This window comes from Pezoporus flaviventris, unplaced genomic scaffold, assembly GCF_033815535.1.
Source record: "Pezoporus flaviventris isolate CSIRO_AGI_PZ_B2104156 unplaced genomic scaffold, CSIRO_AGI_Pfla_v1 ptg000002l, whole genome shotgun sequence".
NCBI lineage: Eukaryota > Metazoa > Chordata > Aves > Psittaciformes > Psittacidae > Pezoporus > Pezoporus flaviventris.
The window spans coordinates 61,354,520-61,375,500 of NW_026892550.1; the positions used below are offsets into that span (position 1 = coordinate 61,354,520).

At 34.9% G+C, this 20,981-nt stretch overlaps 1 protein-coding gene across 5 annotated transcripts in view; it reads left to right on the forward strand.

Moving 5' to 3' along the window:
- The window catches only part of TTC29 (tetratricopeptide repeat domain 29), a 148,112-nt gene that overhangs the window by 2,241 nt on the left and 124,890 nt on the right, over positions 1-20,981 (forward strand). For all 5 annotated transcript variants that reach the window (XR_009741242.1, XM_061441135.1, XM_061441163.1 and 2 more), the window contains exons 2-4: positions 814-910; positions 4,354-4,437; positions 18,627-18,850. Coding sequence is in view for 4 of the 5 variants with exons in the window: in XM_061441135.1 (XP_061297119.1) it covers positions 814-910; positions 4,354-4,437; positions 18,627-18,850 (405 nt within the window). In the remaining variant the exon portion in view is untranslated. The remainder of the gene's footprint in view (positions 1-813; positions 911-4,353; positions 4,438-18,626; positions 18,851-20,981) is intronic.

A 20,981-nucleotide genomic window follows, 5' to 3' on the forward strand; every position in this document is an offset into this window, starting at 1 on the left:
TCTTCCCCCCTCCTACTATATTCTGTTTTCCCATTCCCATTAAAAGTTTCTGCCTTGAGGCCTACCAGCAGGGCATGCAATACCTACATTAAACCAAATTTAAAAGTAAGGGTGCTCCTGCTGCTAATGTCCTCAGATCACAGACATGCAAAATGAAGGAACTGGCAGCTGAAACTTTAATGGTAGGAAGTGTAGACTGCATACTTGGGGAAAAAACACAGTAGCTCTATATGACAAAAAAGTCTTATTAACATTTATGTACTTCAAAACGACACGCTAGATGATTCTACATAACTGTGGGGCTTTCAGCTTTTGTTTTAAGTAAAACCCTGCATTGTAAGAATAGCATCGCTTACATTTTTTATTCAAAGGATTGTTACTATTATGATTATGTATTATTTTGAATGTTAATACAGTGCCTGTTGTCGCATTGCACACTGTACGTTCAATCATTTCTCCACCTTATGTATTAACTTGAAATATTACTAATACTTGGATGTAGACAGCTTGAGGAAGAACAGGGAATCATGTGCAAGTAAGATTCCTGAATTAGTTGTTCCTGTGCAAACCAAAAGCACTCCGGGGAAAAAGAGAAACCCATTGAAAGAAAAATCATGACCATTCATTCACTTTATGTCCTACTGAAGTAACGCTGAGGCCTGAAAAGATTTGTGTGGAACCTGAGTCCAGTTGCACATGTAATGCACTGGGAAAAAAAGGAAGTTGACTGAGGAGTAGCACAAAAAAAGTATAAGAAACTTTATCATTGTGAAGATATTGTTTCAAGTAACGTGTTTTGTTTGTTTGTTTTAGTTAAAGTGAATGTGCTGCCTCAAGCAATCCTGCAAAGCCCAGGGGAGCATCCCAGGTTCATAAAGCAGACTCTTGGCCCCTCATTAGACTCTGCAAGGTATGTACCTCTTTTTCTTTCAGAATTTATGGTGAACAGCTTCAGTCAGCTAAGGTGACAAATTCTGTTTGGGTTTTTGCAATATTTAAAACTGCAAATATCAGAGGCAAAGAATTTCTCTTTTAGGAAATTTTCATAATTAAAAGAGGGGAAAAACCTAAATAGGAAAAGTGTTCTGTGTAAGGTAGATATCCTAATTTCTCAAAACCCCTTCAACAGCTGCAGGAGGTTAGTTCTGTTTAGCATTGTTATGAATGTAGGTTATTGAAAATGTACTTATTCGGATGAAAAGACAAGATTTTAGTTTTGTTGGGGTTTCTTGTTGTTTTTTTTTTTTTATTCAGGCACAAGATAGTTTTGCATCTCTCAAAATATGATGAATAAAACTAGCTTGAAAAACATTATCCTGTACTTAATAACTGAGTCAACAACAGTGCCAAGCCATCTCCTTGCAAATGCCTACAAGGCTCCCTGTTCCGTTGCACTCATTTCTCATTTTAGTTACTTATATCCATACATTTTTGTCTCCCTTAGTGCATGTTGGTCTGAGCTACTACTCTGCCCTAGTATGGTCCTCTTCCTGGAACTGCCTCCATTTCAGAAATAATTGTGACTAATTTCTTTTTTCTCCTCATTCCCCATGCCCCCTCAATCACCTTAGCCTTTGGCTGAAAAGTCTGCAACATTTCAGAGTTCAGCAGCTGCATGTCCATATCTAAAAGCAGTGAGGATCTAGTAATGTCAAAGCCTTGGGCCCAGTCTCTCGGGTGGGGCTCATACTGCTGTATTCTTTGATAGGAAATTTTGAGAAAACTGGAGTTCAAGTTAACAGAATAGGCAGTGAGGATAGAAAGATTTGTGAGAATCAGTTTGGTCCTTTATGGAACTTTGTTCTGTTCTTTGAGTGAAAAGCCAGGTGTATTAATCATGAAGTTTATTTCCAGGAAAAAAACTCAGTAGTTATCTTTTTGTTGTGTAAACTGGTAACATAAATATTGATAGGAAAGCATGGTGTAAAATGTTAACTCTAGAGTAGGTGTCCATTGGGTTAAATATATTTGTCTTTAATAAATGAGTTATTTAAAATTAAATAGAAGCCAATTTACAGGTGAAGCAGACTTTTTTATAAACCATTTATGAAATACTGTGAGTCATCCTGGAAACACTGAAGAAATAAGGCTAAACCAGTTTGGAAATAGCAAGTGACTACTTCTGGGGGGGAAAGAAACAATGCCTCTTTAGCCAGTGCCATCCTCATCTCATTTCTTTATTAAGAATCAACCTCCAGTTCAAGTCACAGTCCAGTTCTTCACATTAATTAAATTTATTGGTTTTAATTCTCATTGCATATTACAAACCATTTTAAATAATGATTATTCGAGTTGACAAAATTTTCTACCACATATTTTTTCCCATGTATCATCTGCCTGCTTTTTCTGTGTTATTGCTACATTAACATATTTGATAATAACAGCCAGAATGAGATAATTTATTGGTTTTACTAACTTTAAAAAAGGTTATTGCAGAACTTATGTAAACAGTAATTGTTTTGCAATTTCTTGCTTTTGGTTTCCCCAACCCCTTGGCTGTAGTTCTCTTTTAAATTAGAGGGTGTTAGCAAACAGAGCTCAGAAATTTATACCTTGACTATAAGGCAGGTGACATTTTAAATTGTATCTGATTCTAGGGGCTTTCCTCCTGATTGCTTTTTCTTAAAATACGCTTGAGAACATAAAGAAAAGGCATCAAGTTTTCCTTTGTTCCAGTTAGAGATGATTTTTAACTGCAGTGTAGATTAAATTGCAGCAAGCTGATAGTGATGCCTAGGAATTTGTTTGTTGTAGTTGACTGTTTCAGTTTGAGTGTTTGGACACCCCACCCATGTGTTCTCTAAGTGTGTTCTCTAAGTGCACAAAGCTCATTTTTGCAGTCTTAAAGTACGAAGGTCACCAAGTGTTTATTGTGTTGCCTACTGAACACTTCATATTTAATTATCCAGAGTTATTATTTTTCAATTTTTGTATTACCTCATGTAAACCTACTGGATCTTGAAATATGTTTTACATCAGATTAAAATATGCAGTAATTACCTCATCTTCATTAGCCTAATGTATCTTCTTGAATTGTGACTGTTTTGGTGTGAAAATTTTGATATGGATTAAATATTGGTATTGATTATAACTGAATTTTTATGGCAATATCCGTAAGGTGTACATTTTTCATGGTCAGCAGCAGCTCATATGGCTTGTGTTATGTGCAGCTTGAAAGCCTAAGCCTCTGTTTGGTGCAGCAGTAGTAATAAATTCTGGAACAAATTTAAATGTACTGTTTGTGCCAGAAGTTTTTACTATTACATTGTTTTAAATACAGACATGTCAAAATATCTCTACATTGCTTAGCTGTTTTGTTTTCATTTAAATTAACTTCATGAAGTGTCTTTGGTATTCTCAGAGAAATAAGGAGAATGACGCTTATATTAGCTAACATTATGAAAATAATCTAGTCTCATCACTGTAATGAAAGACAGCAGTGTAATACAGAGAGAGAAAGAGGAAAGTAGTAGATTTATGTGGAACACTGATGTTGAATTTCTTTTGTCTTTGAGTGATTAACCAGACAATCTTCATGCTCTTTTAAAGAAGTATAAAAATAAATTCACATTACTTTTATAAATATAATATCCTCCAAAGTCAGGATATCAGAATCTATTCAAGCACACTTTATGGTCAGTAAGTATGTATCATCCTTTAAAATTCTAGGCATCTCTTGTGTATCAGAGTGCGGATGCAAAGAGATGATGGCTCAAGTGAAAGGTGAAATGATGTACAGTTCTAATTTTAAAATTCAATCCATGCATCCTGAAATTTGCTGTTTATTTTGATGCCTTTTGTATTACCCTGTTAGTGGACCGCCTTTTGAAATATGCTGATTGAAGTGTGGAAAGCTGAGAACAGTGTTAAAGGTCTGCATTGCACTGAGGAAAATATTTTGAGTTGGGTTTGGGACATTTTTTGCAGAGGTTTTGTTTTTTTTTTTTTAATTTCAAAAAGATTAAATACAAAATAGATTGCACCATTTTGGCCCATACTGGCAATGCAAAAATGTAATGGTTCTTTAGAAAACAGTTTAAATATGGATGGCTTAATCAATTATTACTGATTTAGCTAATACACAATTTCTTGTAGTTTAGACAGAAAGATGAGGTAACTGGGTCCTAGAAAGCTAATACCAACTCTGTTTTCTTCTAGAAATCAAGATTTGAAATACCTACAGACCAAAAAATTAACAAGATATTTGTATGTGTTTATAGAATGTCTGATATATTACTTTCTCAGTATTTCAGTATTCAGCTCTACTTGGCAATGCTAATATATTATACATGCTGCAGAAGTCTACGTTAGCACCTCACAGTGTTTCTTTTAATTTTTTTCACTTAAATTTAGGATTCATTTGATCAAAGACAAAGACGGCATAGATGATTATTTGGCAAAGAATATCAAAGGACTGTCAAAACAAGAAGCTGCTGCGTAAGTTGGCTTTTTTTGAGCCATTTTAACATACCTAAGTTTATTGTTTCCTTTGTTTCTACTCATCATAATCATTTAAATTTAAAGCTCCCCAGGCCCTACCCTTTTTAGTGGAACTTGGCGTTTAAAATTGAAGTTGATATTAAATAATGATGGTTCATTTCTCCTGATCTTAAATATATCAAAGCATTTAACTCCTCAGTTTTACCAATTTGTATATTTAACAAAGTATTATATCACATTTGTAGCATTGTTGTTAAGATTGTGTCAGTAATTATGTTTGAAATTGTGTTTCTCTTTTTTTTTTCCCCCTTGCTTTTTTTTCCCTGAGCCTCTGTGAGGTATCTCCTCTGGGGTGGAAGCTTTGTATACCGACATACACATTCTTGTAATTTCGAATTACTATTTAGCCAAGCCCAAGTGCTGACTTCTGTAGTGAAGCATTTAATACACCATTAGTTATTTAAAAAAACAGTGAAAGAAAGAAATCTAGATAACTTTTGATTTCTTAGAGCTGAGGTATTTACATTTAGAAGTTACAAGAGACTACAACTGACTTATTCTTCTGGAGTCTTTTAACAGATCTGGGGTTCAGCATCATCAAAATTAATGAAAAAATTCTAAGAAATCTGAATTGCTGGTTGCTTAAGTGAGATGATTTATTTATTTCAATATTTAAATAATAAAAAGATGCATATACAAGGCCTCTAGGCACCATAACAATTAATATTGCAAGATCACCCTTGCAGCATAAAAACATTTTACCAGACAGGAATTCGACCAGTAGTTGCTTGCATAGCATGCTTCTTTTCTCCTTCCTAGCTCAAAAGCGGACTGGCAAACCTTCCCTAAAAACTTTCAGATTAAAATCTAGAAAATTACCAAATTTGAGTTGAGGGGTAATGACTTTAGCAGTGTCCTAAAACCATACAGACAAGACTCAGCCAGCAGACGCCTTTCTCTTTCCTGTAACACATGTCCAATTTGCCTTTATTTTTACAATGGTAACATGATAAAGCTAGTAAGTGTAAGACTGTCAGTACGAAGACTGTAATGTGTCTGGTCTGATGCTCTAGGAAAGCAATCTATTTAAAACAAACTCATACCCCACTTCTTTTATTTGGGTTTTGCCTAGGTTCAAAAATGAAGGACTAAAGATTCACTGAACCAAAATTCAGTGGTAGGATTGGTCAGGACCTTCTCAATATGCCATTCCAGGGTTTGCAAAGTTCAATTTATTCCTTCATTTCTGTATGAGAGACTATCATCATGGTCATGGTCTGTGGGAGAGAGCAGCCTGACAGTGACAGGAAAGTGAGTTAGGAAAGTCCCATGTTACTTCTCTGTGAGTACATGTGGTTGATGTGGGACAGTTAACTTTGATCATGCTGTCGTACTAATTGTGCTAGGTGTCATAGCTGGTTTAAATACTCTCTGCTTAAAGAGAGGGAAACTAAAATTGGTCTGTGACTCAGTCACGTTCTGCATGAGCTGGACCAAAATAAGGAACAGATCCTTCCTGAGCAAATGCTGTGTTGACAAGAGGTCCTGTCCCCTGAATTAGGGGTAGTGTAGTTGCTCTGTGAGGGTAGATGTATCAGACCCCAGGGAGCAAGCATAGAAATAAGTACATTCATTTATTGTCACCCTAGTTCCATGCCAGCTATGCAGTGCTGCTGTAGTCACTACTCTACAGCAATTGTTGCAGAGCAACCTGCCTACCCAGTGACCTGTTTCAGTCTTTTTAGCCCCAGTGGATTTCCACAGTACACACACTGTGGTAGGGACAGAAGCGTTCTCTGTGATTACACAGGAAGTCACTGCTGTTTCAGTAAGGCCTTGGGGCTTCAAAGTTAATTTTACAGATCTGATTTGATCATGTCAGCCTTTTACTGCTATTTAAAAAAAAAAAAACAAACAACAAAAACCAAGCCAACAACAACAAGAAAAACCCACACCCCAAACCCCTTCCTATATGATTTTTCTCTTTAAATCCAAACTCTTAGTCTGGAGATTGTGGAAAAAGAAACCAGCAAGGAAATCCACAATGAAATGAGAATTTTATCATCTGTTCTGCAATACCTACACAAAGTGGGGTGTTTCCTTACTGGTTAGTAATATGCTGTTTTTCAAAGTTATCAAAGCCTCTTGCAAGATTAAACTGGTACATGTATTCTAGTTTATTTCTATGGAGTTTTTTTGAGTACATCTTTTAAAAGACTATGTTCACATTCTTTGTATTTAATTATTCTCAGAATTTTAGCTTTTGATAGTAGCTCAGCAGTTACAAAACTTCTATAGTGTATCATTTACTACTGCTCTTCCATAAACTTGATACACTCATTTGAGAACAAACAAATGGTAACAAGCCACACAATTAAATTAGTACTAGGATAATATCTTTATAAAAAGACTAAATGACCAATTGTAATTTTAAACCAATTTATAAACTAAGGCAATGCCATATCTGTAAATGATCTTACTGAAATCGATGTTATCCTTTCCATGCCTTGGCAGCCAACAGATGTTTTTCTGAAAAAAAAAGAGAGAAATGGCTTATAATATGCTGTGTATTTCTTTAAATAGTTTCCATTCCAAAAGTGGATTATTGCACTTTTATCTTTATATCTGTATTTTTGTTTAATATGGAGGTTGTCAGTCATTTCTCTTTTAAGAGAAATTCTTGTAGCCACACCGCTCCTTAATTTTAAGCACCCTTTTTTTTGTTTGTTTTTGGTGGGGGAGGGGGAGTTGTACATGTTAGGCAGATTTATTACCTCCTAAATAAAGGCATGTATGGCTAGTAGCATATTTATGGAAAAAAAGTAACAATATTTAAATTAAAACTGTCCCCTAAAATTTTGTCCTTCACAATATTCTTTAAAAGTAAGTTAGTTTCTTCAGAGCTGAAGGGAAAAAGGGTTGCAGTTATCCCTCTATTATACAGTATTGTACTTTGTTCCAGACTTCAGCAGACGCAAAAAATTTTGTTGAGTGTGCTTATGTTATAACCTCACTTTTCTGTGAAAAAATTTGGAGATTTTTTCATTTCTCTTCTTTGTCATAATTTTTGTCCCAGGGTGATATAAGAAGAAATAAAACCAGTTCTTAAGAAAGATAGTACTCTAATCCTATTAAAACAGGGTATTGCTTTCGGTTTTTTCATTGATTTTGTTTTGTTTCCTTCTCTAAAATTTTAACTTGAAATAAGAAATGAATGCAGTGAAAGCAGCTGGAAATGGAAAAAAGTAAAGGTTACATTAATGCAGCATGTGACTGCTTTCCTGCTACAGCATTAGGCTTTTGTAAGCTTATGAGGAGTTTGGCTGACTTCACCGGCCTCCAGTGAGCCTTCCGTGATACTTTCGGTTCCTAGCCTTGACTCACCAAATCATTAATGCCTCAAAACTGGGTTGCCAGAAAAACCAAGTAACAGCTCTTTAATCTTCAAATCAATGAAAATTGTCCAAATATGACCATATCATCAAAACAGAGTTAAAGACTAGAAAAAGAGATTTTGAAACCTTTTTTTCATGAAAGGAGCAGCTCTGTTTAATATTAACAAAAAAAAGCAAAAAAAAAAACAAAAAAACCCACACCCATTCATGATGCTCCTAGATGTATTTCTGTGATTGGATGATGCAGTTCTAGTATCTTCAGTCAAGACCCCTTGGTAATCAGATGACATCTGAATTATTTTCCAGAGACCATATGGCTTGACCTAGGTATGCAGAAAATTTGTGTTTGCATTTTCTGTCTTCTGAGTGGTGGGTCAGTGTGTTATTGCCTTGATAAATTTGTGTCAGTAAAGACAGGCTCTGATATGACAGTTTTAGTCAGGAGATGAGATTATTTTATATGCATTCAATCAGATGTTTTTTGAGATAGAGTAGCTTGTTCTGCTTAGAATACACCAGAAAGCTAGTCCTTCTCAAGATCACCTGAAACACAAAATGGCAAAAGCTTTCACCCTCAGGTGGGCTGTATCTCCCAGAGCAATTGCCAGGTATCTGAGCTAATACTGGGAAGATCAGCCATTAAACTAGTTTGCAGATTGTATAGCGACAACTGGAATATAATGTTTTTGCTCTAGGAGCAAATGGTTGAATATAGTAGCAACCCTTTGCTTCCATAAATTGTTGTCCTTCTCTTCAGATAAAGGGATTTTAATCTGAATTTAGCTGATACAGAGGACTAGGTTAATCACCACATATAATCAATTTAAATAATTAAGAATAAGTACTTTGATTAGTTAAACCCAATCTTTTAGGATTTACAAAACTGCTTGAGAACAGGGTGGATTATACTTTTGAAGCACCTGTTCCATAGCTTACATAGAGAATTTAAGGTTACCAGCTCAAGAGTAAACATGTAAATATACTATTAAGTCCTACACTGGAGAACTATTGGATTTTGAAAGTTGTAAAAAGGACCAGGTAGAAGTCTTAGAGTTGTGTTCACTACTTCCTGCAGTAGCATTTCTACAAGAACCTGGCAAGTCCAGGACAAAAGTGACCTGGCATCTATTTTACAACTTCTGTTTGTGCCATCTGCTAGAAGATTATTTTTCCATTCTTCAGTGAGAGAATGAAAAGGGGTAAATTCATTACTTCCCCCCCACCCACCCCCACCCCCCCAAGTTTCTGCTGTTTTCAGTGTCAGTATCAGCTACATACAGTTAAGGAAAAAAGATGCTGGAAAATAAACGAGTGAGTAATTGTGAGTACTCAAGATAAATTTGTGGAAATAAAAGATTTCTTTCCTACATCCTTACTTCTACTACCAATTTGGCTTTGAATATTCAACCTCATCTGTCCTCCAAGACTGCAGGAAAAAACCTCCTCACTTGATTAGAGGCCAGAATGATTCAGAGAGTCCACTGCAGGAGAAGAATGGGGTTTGTGGGCTGGTGGAGAAGAGGAGGACTAGCTTGAAGGGTGTCCTGTTCCTTATTTTCATCGTAGCCATGTGTCCTGGGTTCAGCCAGACTAGTAAACCCTACTATTAGGCTGGGTTTCTTCTTATCTTGTCCTCTCTTTGTAAGTTATTTAAATCATTTGGTACTCAATTTTAGATTTTTTTGCTTTTCCATTTGTCCTTATTCTATCTTTTGCATTGATGGACCAATTTATTAAGGAAGCTGAACACAAATATCTTCTTAGGGTTTTGATTAATCCAGGCTTTCTAGTAGCTGTCACTTCTACCAAATAAATTAGTAAGGTGACTTCATAGGTGACCTATGAAATCTTTTACTCAACAAATAGATTTGGACAGCTTATCATATTGTTATGGGTGAGGTTTCTTCTTCAGCGGTATATCACATTGTTCTGGTTGGAGGGTTTTTCACAACCTTAAATCTTTACTGGGGCTTCCCAATTTGAACATGCGTAATTTAGGCTTAAGAATTCTGGGTTGTGAAGTTGATATGACCGTTTCTGTGTTATGGGGCGAGGTGGTGTTATGTGGCACTTAAGGGACAGGGGAGGGGGGCTGCCAAGTGTAAGAGTTAGGGAAAAAATAACTTGTTGGTGTGGGATTAAGGCAAGGAAGGAAGACTGGCACCTGCTGTTACTAGAAAGCTTGCATAAGGCAATTTTTAGACACAGATAATGTGTAAATGCAGATTCTGCTTCTACCTTGTATTGCAGTCCCTAATTTCACAGTATTTGGTTCTAGTGGTTTGAACCGCTGCCTTTTCTTTTGTAGATAACACTATGAAGGCAGAGGGAGAGAGGAGAGCTCAGGGTAGTTAAAGAACATAGCAGCAAAAGGAGAAAGGAGTGAAGTGTTCTTTCTCTTTCATGTTCATGCCCAGCATGATTTTATGGTTCTTGCTGATGTCAGTCTTTCGATATGACCTGTGAGCACCTTATGATTGTTTGCATTACTCTGAGAACTGGTGGAATGTTGTGTCAACTCCACATTTTATGAGGATATTTCTGCACTCTTAAATACTAAAAACTATGGAAAAGGGTAAATCACAACCAAAAAAATGTATCTTTTCATAGTAAAAGAATTTTTAAATTAAGGCACTCTATCCCAAACTCCCTGCTGATTGTGGAAAGGGAGATGGCACAAGTCACATATTGAGCTAGATGATAAATTTTAAATTTCTGTTACAATATTATTTAAATATGTATTTTTTTCTGTCTGAATTATTCCTAACAATCTTGCTTGCCATGATCAGGATTCAATGTTTATTAAACAACTTTCAAAAAGAGATTTTTAGCACTTAGAAGAATACATTCTTTTTGGTTAAATGAATGGTCTCTGTGAATTTTGAGCCTGATAAACTTATTACTTAGTGTAATTAGGCAGTGATCTAAAGAACAGAACTGTGTGGGAAGTGAATGGTTTGCCTTTCCTAAAGAAACTTCTCTGAGCGTTTGTGTAATGTGAAAGGTTTTTCTTGAAAAGGTTAAAAAAAGTTCTAATCAACTTCTGTACATTATGTAGAACTTCATTTTCTAAACTCTGCAAAAGAAAGTTTCATATTTAATGGGAAATCATGAATTATTCCATTTATTATCTACTTCCTCCTTTCAAAGACATGATCTGGATAAAAGGCGGGGTGAATAATTTCAAAAAATACAATACATTTTTAATGGGAAGGTGCAAACTACAGATTCTCATGACTATTAGCAAGTATAGAGGAAACAGAATTTTACTTGCAAAAACTCATCAAACTCTTGCAAAGATAAAATACATGACATACTTTAATAAAGAAGAACACAGTGAGCTGAAGTTTTCCTTTTTTTATGTATCTTGTTGTTTTTACTAAGTTTGGTCTTACAGTTTTCTAGTACTTTCATTTCTCAATAGTTCAACAATATTTAGTACTGAAGATAATATACAAGCAATGCACAGCTGACTTCTATTTTTAAAATGCTCATAAAAGTGAAGTATCTCTAACATACAAAGAGAGTCTGAAATAAAAACAGTCTAATTTGCCTTGGTACAGTCACGACTTCCTAATAATTCTCGCAGTAGATCCTTCTGAATTGTGTAAAATCCTCTCTTTTCTTTTTCCCTCTAAATCTGTGTGGTCTATTTGTCTTTACTGAATAAGTTCTGTTAGAGAATTGAATGAGCTATCATAAACAAAAGCAAAAATACTGTGGGAATTGTTCATAGCAGTAGTATAATAAATGTATTGACCTGTATAGGGTTCTGTGATAATTCATAGTGTCAGCTTGAGAAGAATCAGAAAGCAAATAGTTATGATTATCTTTTTCTAAAGATAAAATTTTGTACCCTGTGAAAGAAACTTGCAGAGAAATTTGACTTCTCCTATATCATACAAGTCAAATTGAAAGGGTTCCAAATTCAGATGCTTCTAGCTCTCAGTCCACTAAGTCAGCTCTGAAATAAAAGAGGAAAGTTGAGAAATACTTCATTTTGATAAATAACAGTTAATAAAATATGGTTGGAATTACTCTTTGTTAATGAATGTAATTAATTTAGAAAGAAAAGCAGGAAGATTAATGAAGGTAATGTTTTTGTCTGATTATGCTTGAAATATTCACAGGTGTGTGTGAAGAATATTTTTATAAGGCTAGTGCTTTTATCTTTATTTTTAGTGCTTTCTTTTAATTTCTGTTTAGGGACATAATGTTCCAAAAGTTCATTGCTAAATTTATATTTCCATTTTCTGGGTTAATGAGGATTCTTAATTATTACAGTACTTACATTCATTTTAAAGTACTTTTTCTGTGTCATCCTTTGATGTTTATAATTGATTAATTTTTCATTTTATGTAGTATTAAAGTGGCAGCGTAGCTTTGAACAAAAGGAAGCGAGTTTAATATATGTGTCCTTTGCGAGATCCTGCTGACAGGTTATGCATCCACCTTTGATTGCATGATTTAGGTTAAAGTGTGGTTTGACAACAGTCAGAGAGTCTGAAAGAGAAGATGAAAAATACTGCATTACTGATGCTGAAAGTGATATGGAATATATGGTATAAAGTACCTATATACTTGTTTTCTGATATACTGTATTTTCATCTTTCTATTAATAGTTCTGAATACATAGCTTCATAAAACTTTTCTTATTTAAAACCAAAATCTAAATTGTTACAAAAGTCAATTTAAAGTCATGTTCTTCCCTCTCATGATACATACAAATTATCATGCAATATTTCTTATTTATTGTTTAGTGTAGGGGATTCCTTTGATAAAATTTTGGAGGCTTAGTTGATTTCGTGTTTGTGGTTTTTTTAATTAGGACAGTATCTATTTCAGCTTTGTAATTTGGAATTAAAAACCATGCACCCATCCCAATGTAAGTTAATTCTCAGCCTTAATAATGAAAAATTCTGATGTATAACTGATGTTTATTACTACTTAATGGCACTTACTGTACTTTCTTTAATGAGATTACTATAGTCTACAATTTAACATATTACTATCCAGTAAATATTTCATAGAATCACAGAATTAAAAGTATTTAAAGTACTTAAAAGTATTAAAAGTACTTAAAAGTATTATAAAAGTATTTAAACAGATGTCTATAAACTAGGATTTGACAGTTGTTCCCTGATTCAGTTAAAGAGCTCTGTATAAGTAGCAGCATGTAGTGAAAATGTGCTGAGTACTTGACCAACTGATACACCAAAGTACTTATGTATATAAATTTTCACACTGAACTCGGATACTCAGATGACTGAGATACATTTTCAAATTAGCTACGTACCTATAACTTCGGCGGATTGCAGCCCAGACACATGACAATTTAGATTTCAACAGTGTGAGTACATGGGTTTATATCTCTGTAACCTGAATCGTAACATTGCTGAATGCAATAGTCAAATCTTCAGCTTCCAAATTTACCAGGTATTGGCATAATTGCTTTCAGCAATGCCCTGCGGAAGTCTGAACTGTATTTCAGATATGGGTCACTAACAGTGTTGGGTTTTGACTGTCCAGCTATAACTAAATAATAATTCCTCTTTCAATTCTTAGGCAGAGAAACCTGAAGTTACAAGCTCTTACAGCATGCTTGGCTTTTTAGTGTTTTGTATAGTTTGGTTTTGGGGTTTGTTTTTTTTTTTATTTAATGCACATATTTTTCAATTTTTTTTTGTTTGCATATAAATTAAGCACAAAGTAGCAAAGTATTCGCATGCTTGATTTAATTTTCATTTTCTTGTCGATTTCTAGACAGGAGATGTGAGGGGAAAAATAGTAAAATGTATTTGTTTGAACAAACCTAAGCAAAAATGTCTTGATTATTTTTCATAATTTTGTGAGCCTTCTCCAAGGCATTTGTGTCAGTCATTGATTTACTAACTGAAGAAGGAAATCCCAAATGGATGAAACCTGTTTGAATACAGTTTTTAAACATTATAATAATTAGTAATTATTTTACACTGGAAGTATACTTTAATATTTCATATATCATTGTTTAATCCATGCCATTTTGTGTTTTACAAAATGGGAGTGCTACAATACACTTGTAATCAGCCGGCATTAACCTATAGTAGTAATTAAATCCTACAAATTTAAAGATATGAACCCTGATACTAAAAAAACAAACAAACAAAAAACCCAAAACCCAAAACCAACCAAACAACCAAAAAACACACCACAAAAAAAAAAACCTGTCATCTGAAAATAGTAGACTTTTACACTTATTTTGCTTGTCTGTAATTGACCACACCAGACAGGAGGCATGGGGAATTAAAATAATGTTAAATAACTCTGTTATGCTATACTGACTGTTCTGAATTTTTCCAACACCTGTACCTGCCTCTTGGTCTCTTAATTTCTTTTTTCTTTTCTTTCTTTCAGTGCGAAGGGTAGAATGCCAATAGCCTTGCTGTTCAGGAATTTAAGTTAAAGGGAATGTAATACAGTACTGTCCTGATCACCTAGCTTTGCTTAACAGTCTTGTAAAAGTACAATGCTATAAGATAGGAAGGTGCTTGAGATTGCAACAACAGTGTAATTTCATTAGCCCCGCTGAAGGTTATTATTTATGATTTTTGCATGGGTAAAGACAGATTAGAATCAGATTTCTGTGGTTCCTTAGCATGACTCCAGATCATTTTAGAACAGCAATGATAATAAATAAAAAGAAATCTGTATAAGAAAATCATATAAGTAGCTATGGAGTTTAAGAAAAGTATAATGCCTGTAGGAATACGAGGTACACTTAAAGCACAGTGTTAACTATAGCAAGCAGTGTCTTTTCAAGCTTGCAGATCCACATTCAATAAATAGCTTCTTCCACCCATGTGATATACTACATGAAATCCTTACCTATAGCATGGCATCATCAAAATGACAATTTCAACTCTTCGTGGTTGATTGTTTGGTGCTAAAAATTATTCTGATCTCTCACCCCATGACACACATGCAGAAGGGTAGAGATTTTTTTCAGCACTTCATGCATGAAATGCCACATTGCAGTAACAGCTGGTATAGGTTAAATACATCATACCTTACCAGAGCTACTAAGTGGACCTCATTCATGTTTGACCCAGTCTGATTAAATAAACACGCTACAACATCTGTGGGATTTCAGTAATGACAGAGGTAGCTGTACAGAGGAACAGTGGATTCTCAGCACTGTTTATGTTTAAGTATCATATTTTTCATCTGTTGAATTCCAGGGATCAAAAAAAAATAAATAATGAAACAAATCTGCTTGAAATTAAAAACAGATTAAGTGGTATCTTTGTTTTTGCCATAAATGCACATATATGTTTCATATTTCATTAAAAATTAATCTGTTTTCAAAAAAATCCATCTGAAACATTTTTTTTCCTGGCATGCCCATGTGATCGTTCGAAAGGGAAAGAGGACTTTAGGTTTATATTCACCTCATGCTTCAGTTTTAACATTAAACCCAGCCAACATTACAGAACTGCCTGCTCTTTCCAGTTCGACCGGTTGAGCTCCTTACAGGCAGCTTTTGTGTGGTTGTGGCACTGTGCTTCAGCGGCACGGCGTAAGGCAAACCGGAGCCTTTGTAGAAGCAGGGAGCAAACCGCGTTGTCCCTGCGCGCTGCCGGCGGCGCTGCGCTCCCGCGTTTCACAAGCGCGGTCCCCTTCCTTTGTTCTGCGGCCGTGCCCCGCCGCACTGACAGCCCCGGGATTAACATGTCCTGCGTGCAGTTTTCCGGATTTCCAGTAGATGCCCCCAGAGACCATTAAACCTCTTGAACGGCTCCACTTCAAATGAAAGGCCAGTCTTTCTCCATTTTTCTTCTTGAAGTAACATAATTGTTCAAAGGAAGCCTAAAATCGGCTTGGGCGCCATGCAGAAAAACAAACTTACCTGCTTAATAATATATAATAATTTATTAGGTAGAAAGGTTCAAAAGGTTTAGCGTAAACTGCTTCATTAATGTAGTAGAAACATACTGTTAATAGTTGGATTTTGTAAAATAATGTGCCTTTAATCAGATATCAGTTTTTTATCTTGATATTAAAAATAAAGTGATATTCGGTTACATTAAACATGAGATGCTCTATTTAAACTCACATTTTACATGCTGCATGATATATAAAAAAAAACAGTATGAAAAGAATTTTAAGGGTTTATTTATAGGTTATCTCAAGATATCATGAAAAGTTTACTTCTGTCACCTACACTACTCCTTCTGTTCAAAAGCACTGTTTGGTGGGAAAAAAGGGCACTGGAATTTCCATCTGTAACCCCTTCAATAACTGAATAAATTTCAGAATTCATTGCAGTGTCATTCTCTCTTAGGTGTCAAATACCATTCATCCACATAATATCATTCATTTCTATCCCTATTTTGTTTGTGTGTGATCAGCCACTTGTAGCTGATATATTGTAAAAGCTTAAGAAAACAATAGTATTATTTTGTGCTTTGTGTATTTTCTGGTTTTAAGAATAACAGAGAGATAACTTTATGACTGTAAAATTTGAATGATTATACAATAGATAGCAGCTTCATTGCTTGTGAGCTAAAATCAGTTATCTTTGCCTAAGGAAAAAAACATGAGCTGTGCTGTATGATTACTGCAGCATTATTTCACTTTATTAATTAGGATAGGATTTATTAAAAGAATATTGACACTAATTTTTAAAACTTACCTATTTTATTGTGTGTTTCGTTCTCCTGAATTGGTTTGCTAATAATGCTATCTTGTGGGGAAAATGTGCTTTGACTCCAAGCAAACAGGATCAGTATATGGGAAATAATGTTACATGGACACGTTTTTTCTGTTACACAAATATAAGTACTATGCAGCAAATGTTAAAAATTAACTGAATGACGTTTTGTTTAATTACTGTGAAGATCTTCTTGCAGTACTTTCTTGTTTACTTCCAATACATCTAATGATCTAATGCATGCACACATACACACATATAAAGATCACATTATAGGAATAAATATGCCTGTGTCTGCTCTGCAAGTTGTTATTCCACTGCTCTGAGTTGTATTACTGTAGGATTCAGTTCTAGGCCTTTGGAAGTTTATAGGAATTTTTACCCATATTCTACAATATTTTTTTAGTTAGAATTTTAAAACAGAAAGCAGAAAGCATTCAATGTAGACTAGAGAATATATTGTATGGTATTAACATAATGTCTTTACAGTATTTTTAAGCTATATACTGTGCATCTGATCTTTGACAAATGTAGCATATACTGGCAAATTAAAATGTACATTTTTAAAGATATTTATCATTTACTTTTCTTAACATTTACTTTTCTTAACATTTACATTTACTTGCTGCAAATATTTTCTGGTACAAAATAGTTACTTTTTTTCTCATGTCTGTATGAACAATGCATGTTTTTCAGTCTCAAAAACCACCTATTTATGTATTAAAGATAAATTCAGTACTGTCTAGTCTAAATTATATCAGGCTTTTGTAGTACTTTTGTGTTCAGTTTTGAAACTGAAATACAAAAAAAAAAACCATGAAGGATTAGCGTGCATCTATGGAGTAAGCAATAGATTTTATTTTAATAGTATTAAATGTGAACTTATGCTAATTATTTACTTCATACATCTTACATTACTTTTTATTTCATTCACATCTAGTTAAGAAGTTTTTTACATCACTTCCATCTTACTAGCATTGTTAAAGAACTGCAGTAGCTTTTTTTGGCTAGAAGTATTAGTCTCATTAGGCTATTGTTTAGCATGAGATCATCTGAATTTATTACATACACTATAAATCCCAAATTTCAGAATTTCATATTTATTTGAAAGCTGCTGAGAATCTGAAGTTAGTGGATTTTAATCGAAAAAGATAGTCTTGAAAACAGTTTGGAGACTTAATGGAACATAAAATATAGAACTAACACTTCTGGGTCCTTGCCATTTTATTGGGACAAAGGTTTGTTTCCTCCCGCTAGATTCCTACTCCTGCAAACCTTTACATCTGTACTTTAGTGTTACAGGCAGTCCCATTGGACTCATGGTTTTCTCCAGGATGGGACACAATGATTGTTTCATGCCACATAAAAGAAATATTTTGATTATTTCCATAAATAATACCCCAAAAGATATGTTACCTCTTGAGAATGTTTGATTGCACAACTTTTTGATATGCATATCTTACCAGAGTTTATGAATGAGACAACTTTGATATAAATTCATCATTGCATCATTTGATGTTAAAATTAGGGAGAAATTATCAAAATTTTACATCAGTAAACCAGTCCCAGCTGAAGTTATATGCTAAACAGAAGCAAAATAATACCTAGTGATTATGTTTTTGGCATAGCATTTGTCTGACATTTTAAAGCACCCCATCATGTCCTACAGCAAAACTATTAAACATATACATAGTTTTGACATGTAGAATGTGCCTCATTTTTCCCTGTGCACTGTTTTAAAGCAAAATAAAAGTTCATTGTGTTTTCATGAACTAATATAAACATGGGGAGGGGGGGTCTCCCATCAGTCAGACTTTTTTATCAGTATCAGCTAAAGAACACCAGTATATTTTTAATATGTTTTCAACATATATATATATAGGTATTTATTCATTATTGCCATATTTACTTCCCTATGGTATGACATTTGTAATCATATTTTAGCAGAATGCTTTTTGAGAGAGGGATAAAAATACCCCTTCCCTGCTGCTGGACTGCAGAGGTCCCTTCTTGAAAGCTGTTTTCGTTATCTTTACTTATTTGGTAAGGCAGAGAACAGAGTATGGGTTTAAAGGCTTAAAATCTATCTTTCTTATTCCCAGTAACAGGAATTCATACAAGAAGAACATCTGCATAGACATGCTGCGACAGGGTTATCACAAGTCCTTCTCCGAGCTCTTCGCTCTGATAGAGAAGTGGAATGCCTTGAGGGAGGCTGCAGGGCCTGGGTCAGCCATATGGCAGCAGAAGTCCCTGGAGGAGCAGCCTGATAAGCTGGATCAGCTTTACCACTTCCTGACCAGGGCTGAGGCAGCCCAGCGAGCAGGTAAATGGGGGGATTGTGGGTAGCAGAGCAGTGGGAGCAGCAGCAGCAAATGCCTGGGGGAAGCTTCCAAATTGTTTCATGTATGAATTTGAAACGCTACTGCATCTTAGCACATTTCAGCCTTAGTCAACTAAGCTGTATTTATAGAATAAATTATTAGGAACTGCAGATATCAGGAGAGGTTTTGTGAAGGAAAAAAAAGAAAAAAGGAAAACCATGTAGAGTGCATTATGATATCATCAGAAATGTTTGATGTATTTATAGCTTTGTTAAGATCTCAATTAATTTCTCATTGTTTTATTATTTATTGTTTTTCCTTCTCTATTGATTTGAGTAGCTGGGTTTTTTATTAGAAAAATTTAATAGGTGAAATTCTGTTTCACACAGTAATAGTTTTATAAATCTGATTTTATTAAATACCCTGTCTGCTAACTGTGCTTGGATTTGTGACTGACTTAAAAAGGATTGTGAAGATGTCAAATAAAATACAGCACACAGATGTAAAATGCCACCTGTGAATTACTAGATATTAGTGAAGACATAAGTCCAAATTACTGTATTTTCACTGTTGCCTACTATTTACTAAGCGGGCATATCTATCATTTCCTTTTACTATAAATAGTAACATAACTTATTCTGTCTTTCTCCTTTGGAATAGTTGTAGGGATGGAGGTGGATAAAGCTCTAACTGCAGTGCTGTTTGATTGACTGAGCTGATATCACTATAGTTGGCGTGTTTCAAGTTTTGATCGTTGTAAATATGAATACCTACAGCAAAATAATTTAAAAAGGGAACAGCAAAAAAAAAAACCCTTTCAGCACTTTAAAAAAAAAGAAAAATAAACAAAAAACATTAATTTTAAATGTTTATTTTATGTTTATTATGAAAGCCAAAAGTTGTTCTTCAGTGTTAATTCACTGTAATTATAGTCAGGATGTCTAGCCATCCTATGACTGGAAGGAAGCTTCAGATTTGCATGAAATATGTCTAAAACCTGAATAGGCACCCCTGTACCTTGCAGGAGTAAAAGAGAAAAGTTCTGCACTCAGACTGCCCTGATGGGAGCATACTACTGCCAGCAGTTTGTTCAAAAAGTAGTACATATGCCTTACCTTGATGGGCCTGATTCTTGCAGCTGCTTAAGGAGACAATTTTGCCTTCCTTCAGTGCTACAGTGTTACAGACTGACGTGTGACAACAGAGTTGGCGGACATGCTGCCAAAGTCTCAAGGCAGTGTGGACCATGCAGTTTCTGTCCCTATGAAAGGCAGGGGCCCTTTCCCTCACTGAATCCAGCAATTGCTGTTGCTGGGCTCTGAAAGTCTTTCACCTCTCACAGAGACAAAATACTACCAATTGTCTGACTGACTGTATCTTGCATCTAGGAAAGAGTATCTCCTAGCTTTACCTGTTAAAGTTGATTAAAATGAAAGATTAAATGAGAACATATCTCCAGAGCTGGCAAGCCTCTTTACTGAATTTTTAGATTGAGGTATATTTAGTTTTGATTTTTTCACCTGTTTCAGTGCAAACCTTTGCACAAATCTCTTGTTTGCATTAAGTGAGGCTCAAGTCACCTGACATGTGAAGCGATAGATGCTAATTCATATTGCAGGTGTTAGAGCTAGTAGTGCTGTGAAGATAACATGAATTACACAGCTCATCAAATACTAATTGAGTAGTTCTGCTAATCCAGTTACTCTCTGATTCTAACCAAATTGCTTGGGGCTCTGGCTTATGATCTCCTGACAACTCTAGTTGACACTATTTAAGAAGCATTCAGCATTTCACCTCAGCTGGAACTTACGATGATGTAGCAGTCACAACAGCAGATGACTTGTATTTGCTCTTCAGCTGGCATAGTTCAAGCAAGGATGAAAGTAAGATTTGAGGGTGCAAACTATAAGAATTTCACAGTGTGCCTGCTATCACTAATATTAGGCTGAAAGTACCTTTCTCAAGCATGCTGTCCTGATCTAAGAGTTGTGTGGAAGACATAGCAGGTATAAACTAGGAGGGAAAAAAAGTAATCTTTGTGACTTGTAAGATTTTTGAAAATTTAAACTTCATGAGGGGATTGCTCTGTAACTGAAGTGGTAAGTGGAAAGCAAAATTCCACTTACCTTGTCA